General features: G+C 39.0%; 1 protein-coding gene across 1 annotated transcript in view; it reads right to left on the bottom strand.

The window, feature by feature from the left end:
• Window positions 1-6338: 6338 nt before the first annotated feature.
• The window catches only part of LOC103472133 (CMP-N-acetylneuraminate-beta-galactosamide-alpha-2,3-sialyltransferase 1-like), a 7300-nt gene continuing 6818 nt past the window's right edge, over window positions 6339-6820 (bottom strand). Inside the window, exon 6 of the mRNA XM_008421529.1 lies at window positions 6339-6506. Within this exon, the coding sequence (XP_008419751.1) occupies window positions 6339-6506 (168 nt within the window). The remainder of the gene's footprint in view (window positions 6507-6820) is intronic.

Below are 6820 nucleotides of genomic sequence, written 5' to 3' on the forward strand. Positions count from 1 at the left end.
TTCAATATCTTCAGTGATAAAACGGCAATAAAAAAGAATTTTAGTTTTAGCACTGGAAACAGTAAGAATAATACGCTGATTGCCTTGTACATCACAGGTTTAGTAACTGGACCGGTTTGATGGAGAAACACTACAAGGAAGAAAATATTTTTAATTAAACTCTGACGTTGACAAAAGTCATTCTGCACAAATCGTCATGTGAGAGGATCTACCTGTTCTTCTGGTAAACGGAATGTGAAACAAAGCTGAACTCTGCCTGAGTGTTCCCAGTTCCACTCCTCTCAAAGCCACTTAGATAATTCAACTAAAGGCAACGCCTGTTTCTAATAGACTTCCAGACGACAGCTAAGGAATTAAAAACAGGAAACCATGTTGTTGTTGTTTATTTTTTCTATTTAATCGGGGCTCATGCTCTAGCGGGCCATTTTTTTAATTGGGATTTTCTTACTGGTACCTGTTTTATTTTAATAGGAGTCGAGTTTGGCTATGAATAACTTAAGACAATTATTAATAAAACTAGCAATTTAGATCAAAATTACCAAGCCGAGGAACCACTGTTTATTATAAAGAAAATTGCCAAATAGTTCAGCCTCTCTTATGATTTAGAGATATCTGCTGAAGTTTAGGTTTCAAAATAATAGAAGAAGGCATCAATCAAACTGGTGTTATCTGAACAGCAAGATGAATGTAAGGGACCAAATATGGACAAGAACAAGAGATGTTCAAAAATTGGGAGAGGAGAGAATTAAATTTAATCATGTCAAAAAATAGTTAATTGGTAAAATTCCAATGCAAAATAAATTAATAACACAAATTTGGGCCCAACTCAGCCGAGTTACCTGACCTATTTCTTAACTCAAACTAATTTACCTCCAGTCAAAGGAGAAAGGCTGCTTAAATTACATGGATTAACCTAAATTCCACCCCTTTAATTGTGCGGCATGAGGGAAGTACTAAATAAAGAAGGAACAAAAAAAAAGGTTTAGCTAAAGCAGTGCATAAAACACCTTTTCATGTCTAAAGTGTCTGCAAGAGTGGTACGGTGGTGGCTCTCCAAAGGGCAGTTTTGTCATTTTCTAGCATAAGAATTTCAGTGACTAATTTAATTCAATCGAAAGTGTTCATCACCGTACATTTTTTTATTTCATAGTAGATAGAGCTACTAGCATGCAGTGATTACTGAAAAAAATGAATGTCATTCATTAAACATTCACTCTCATTTTTGTTGCTTTGTGGCTACATGGCTCTCCCATGTCAACCAGTTGAATATTTTACTGAGAATGTAGTCCAACAAGATGTCAAAAGATAAAATGCGTCATGTAGCACTGAAAAGATCGATTCTGCAAGCATCTGAATGTCTACCGTGTTGTGTGTAGCAGTGTCTCTGGCGACAGATGATCCTTTATCTTTTATGAGAAGATAAGGTTTGAGTATCTAATACAATACTTCCTGATAGTAACCCTTTGTGTACAAATGGAAAAACTGAATATGTCTGGGTGACAATTTTGCTAGCATATTTTGTTGCAACTATTCTATTTTATTTAGTAATATTAACACTACAGCTCTATCAATTTGGGGGGCAACTTGAATCAAAAATAGTTTTTTTGGTGGTTTTATTTTTTTATACAGCATCAAATTTAGGGAGGATGTGCAAAGCCATTGAATAAAAATTTGTGGCCTTGACCCAATATCTTATACTTATTTCATTGGGAACAACTTAATTATAATAAGTCATGGACACAACATTTCTGCCAGGCCGCCTCCCATGTCACCAGATGGCCTCCATGGGATCAGATAGATAAATCTATGAAACATTATTTAATCTTACAAATGTCCACTTTTTATATATATATATATATTTAGTACAAATAAAAAAAAAAGCAACATCCGTGTTTTCCAAATCTCTTTTTAGGTTTAGTTTGAAAATATTACACTAGGTAGTCTTGGGCAATTTCAAAGCCAACAACTGAGTTATCTCAGTTGTGTGATAAACATCAGGTCCCTGTATAGAACTGTATGTTTTTTTCTTTAGCCAATAAAATAAAATTACCTTACTTTACCTTACACATTTTCACAACATTTGAATTTGCTGTCAGTCCCTGTGAGTCAGTATCGCTTTGACAGCAAATAAAGCCCTTCAACCTACTAGATTATAAAATTAAAAATATCAATATTTTTTTCCTGTACTGAAAGCCTTTTAGGAAGAGGAGCTGTTGAGGGCTGCACAGTGGCGCAGTTGGTAGAGCTGTTGCCTTGCAGCAAGAAGGTTCCCGGCCCCGGTCTTTCTGCATGGAGTTTGCATGTTCTCCCTGTGCATGCGTGGGTTTTCTTCGGGTACTCTGGTTTCCTCCCACAGTCCAAAAACATGACTGTCAGGTTAATTGGCYTCTCCMAATTGYCCCTAGGTGTGAGTGTGTGTGTGTGYRTGGTTGTGTGTCTCTGTGTTGCCCTGCGACAGACTGGCAACCTGTCCAGGGTGACCCCGCCTCTCACCCGGAACATTAGCTGGAGATAGGCACCCGCAACCCTCCTGACCCCACTAGGGACAAGGGTGTAAAAAAAATGGATGGATGGAGCTGTTGAGAAATGTTTTAAGATCTGGCTTCAGCAGGGCGTTGGAAGAGGCTTCTGAGGGAGATGCATGAAACCTGAAGAAAAACTAGTTTAACTAGCATGTTAGCATGTTTCATGTTCCACATATCCACACCCACAAGCCGTCCACCTCACTCATACTTTATTTCTCTCTCTCTCTCCTTCATAATGTTGGCATGGTTACTCTGTGTTTTAATGCGTAGGGTGTTTTTACAGCATCATAGCTGTAGCTATGCTAAGTAGACTTTGCATTCATGGCAGGATTTGCTATCAGGAAGAAGGTGTAGCATAGCTGAGCGCAAGGGAGTCAAGGGGGAGAGTCAAGAGCTTCATTGACAGCACTAAAACCCTCCTCCAGGCTCTGATTGGTTGTTTCTAGTTAGCATTGCCTCCTCTATTAACCCTTTATTGTCCTGCGGRTTCACRTTCTKTCTTCAACTGGAAGCTGAATTTGTCACAGTAGTTTATGTTCAAGCAATCCAAAACTCAAGTATGAGGGTTTTATTCACACCTGACACATTTGATTTGCTTTAAATGGACCAGAGTTTGTTCCCGTCGTGTGAAAACACTGCAGCAAGCTCTGGTATGAACCAAACAACTGGGCCKAGACCCTTGTTTTGAGGTGGCCTCAGTTCGCTTCCAAACAAATTTTGCCCCACTTCGCTTCAGGTCTGAGTACAAACCGGCATCGGTCCGAACCAACTATTGGAGGTATGAGTCAGGAAGTAAAGAACAGCAAGGGCCATAAGAAAGAATCAATAGGAAACCCAGAAACTAAAGCAAACTCTAAATCGATCACCTGTATCTCACTTCGCAGCCTGCATGTGGAGCTCATCTCCTCTTGCCTTCATGCTGAGAAAGTGCGTGGCAATAAATGCTAAGCGATGTGGTGAGGAACTTTATCGCTCAGAGTGAATGTTGCGACGGAGGTGCAGCACATCAAAATGCATCAACACAATGACAATGAATATGACATTTATAAAACAAGCACTTGACAGAGTTTGGCCACGTCGAGGCTCACTGCAGGAAAAAAAAAGACATCCAGATCAGCCAGGCAGCAGGTAAAGCAGCACACAACTACCAACATTCACCCGGATTAGCATCACGGTCAGAAATCAAACAGCTCCTGCTGTTGGACTGCCGCTACGCACTACTGGTAGTAATATTTCACAGACAGAGCGTCATTCAGCCTCCACCCAGCAGTGAACTCTCACACAGAGCAGCTGCTTGAAGCAGCAACATGTAACGTAAACAAAGAAAAAAAAAAGATTTTACATATGTATTAAAACCTTCGCTATGTCCGAACATAAGACAGACAATCTGAAAAGAAAAATCAGTCTCCTCTGCCTCCTCCTGTGTTCTGCAGAATTACTCCGTTTGGTCAGAAACAGCCAATCTCTTGGCTGTTTCGGCATTAATTAGAAACAGCATTAATCAGCTAGCCATGCTATCAGGAAGTTTTGATTTAATAACTCAGGATTGTTTATTTTGATGCAACCTGCATTTAACTTTGAATGAATGTCTCCCTTTTTTTCTTGACATTATTTGATATAGGCAGTGTTATGAGATTGATTTCACTCATATATAATTTAGAGTAGTGAGAACCATCCATCCATTTTCTAACACCCTTGTCCCTAGTGGTGTCGGGAGGGTTGCTGGTGCCTCTCCAGCTAACGTTCTGGGCGCGAGGCGGGGTCACCCTGGACAGGTCGCCAGTCTGTCACAGGGCAACACAGAGACACACAACCATACACACACACACACTCACACCTATGGACAATTGAGAGAGACCAATTGTAGTGAACCTCACTGTTAAATATTGTTTTACTGTCAGCTGGTTTCAACCTGTCAGCTGAAACCAGCTGACAGGTTTTTCAGTTGTCCCTTAAACTTCTGAAAAGTCAAAAGGATTTTTCAGAAGTCCTGAAAAAGTCCTATTCAGCAGCTGAATAGCTGCTGTATTGTGCCTGCAAGTATGTTGCATGTTTATGTCTAAATTAGGTGAATTTATTACCAGATCATTTTTTAATTTTGCCAGATAATATAGTAGCATTTATACCTTAAGCGAAAAATTAACAACAAAATTAACAGAGCATCCCTACTAATAACACCACAACTCTATCCACTTGGGAAAAAAAACTTGAATCAAAAATCTGTTTTTTGATGGTTTTATTTTTTATATAGCATTAACATTTAGGGAGGATGTGCAAAGCCATTGAATAAAAATTTGTGGTCATGACTCTGAACCCATCCAATCACTGAATAGATACTTAGAACAGATAAATGTGTGGATGTGCCAAAACTTTCTCAAGCTGAACAGAAACAAAACTGAAGTTATCTTTGGACCAATAGAGGAGCGAACTAGAATCAATGCACAGCTTCAGTTATTACAACTGAAAACCAGCGATCAGCCTGAAATCTGGGAGTAGTGATGGACTCTGACCTGAACCTTTAGAGCCACATTAAGACAGTCACAAAGTCGGCCTTCTATCACCTGAAGAACATCTCCAGGATTAGAGGACTGGTGTCTCAGCATGATCTAGAGAAACTCATCCATGCGTTTATCTTTAGCCGCATTGATTACTGCAACAGTGTCTTCACAGGTCTGACTAATAAATCAATCAAACAGCTGCAGCTGATCCAGAAGCTGCTGCTTGCGTTCTCACTAAAACCAGGAAGATGGAGCACATAACACCAGTTTTAAAGTCCCTACACTGGCTCCCTGTAGCTCAAAGAATAGACTTTAAAATACTGATGTTAGTTTATAAATCACTGAACGGTTTAGCACCACAATACATTAAAGATCTGTTATTGCTGTACCAACCGTCTAGACCCCACAGATCTTCTGGTTCTGGTCTGCTCTGCATCCCCAGAACCAGAACCAAATGAGGAGAAGCAGCATTCAGTTTCTATGCACCACAGATTTGGAACAAACTTCCMGRAAACYGTAAAACAGCTGAAACACTGGGTGCCTTTAAATCTCAACTTAAAACCCACCTGTTTAGCTTATGGCTAAATTAGGGTTAGAGTGCGGGTTCGATGTTTTTATCTTTGCTTTTTATCTATTTATTAATTTCTTTTTATTTCTCTTTCTCAGTGTTTAAGTTTTAATGATGTAAAGCCCCCCGGAAAACGTCCCAGTTAAACTAAAGTCCTACGGGGTTTAGAGTCCCAGTTGACGGCGTTTCAACTAAAAACCTAGAGTTTGGAGTCCTTGTCAAACGGTGTTTTTGACTAAAGTCCTAGAGGGTTAGAGTGCCAGTTAAACGACACTTAACTGAAGTCCTAAAAGTGGTGCGGGTTTTAATGTTTTTATCTTTTTTTTTTTCCAAAATCTCTTTCTCTTTCTCACTGTTTATTCAATGTCACATGCTCTTTTATTTTAATTATGTAAAGCACTTTGAAATGCCTTGCTGCTGAAATGTGCTATACAAATAAAATTTGATTGATTGATTAATATCTTATTTACTTATTTTGTTGGAAACAACTTAATTATAATAAGTCATGGTTATGGACACAACTTTTCTCGTTTTCCTCTTATGTCACCAGTTGGGCTCTGTGGGATCAGATAGATAAATCTATAATACATTATTTAATCTTATAGATGTCCACTTTTTTTAAACAAACATATTTAGTATAAATAGATTTTAAAAAAGCAACATCCTTCTTTTCCAATTCTCTTTTTAGGTTTAGTTTGAAAATATTACACTTGGCAGTTTTGGGCAATTTCAAAGCCAACAACTGAGTTATCTCCCTGTATAGAACTGTATGGTTTTTTCTTCAGCCATCTGCTTTAGGATGTTATATTCGTGTTGTCCAGGGTGCTGTCCCGTTCTTAATTTTTTGTTTTTCAGCACTTCAAAGTAGTGGCTCCAGTTTCCTTTGTGGTCCGCTCCGTAACCAAACACGTGGATCTGGGAACAGACACGAAACAAGTTCATGAGTACAGCAGGAAAGACCTGTTCTGTCATGTCCTTCCATTGCTCTGGTCCAGTGATGTTCCATCCACATCCTGCACCTCAGTCCCCCCAACACTAACGTGTCATCACAGCTTCAGCTTCAAAAATCAATTTTAATGTCTATAAATGATGATTCTAAATGACCAGCAACCAACTGATAATTTCCCCCATAAATCTGGTTCTTAATCAAATCCTAATGAGTCAAATTGAAAGTGTCATGGAATCATCAGCCTCATGACATTAACACTGACATGAAAAATAATATTGAA

Source organism: Poecilia reticulata, linkage group LG11, assembly GCF_000633615.1.
Source record: "Poecilia reticulata strain Guanapo linkage group LG11, Guppy_female_1.0+MT, whole genome shotgun sequence".
NCBI lineage: Eukaryota > Metazoa > Chordata > Actinopteri > Cyprinodontiformes > Poeciliidae > Poecilia > Poecilia reticulata.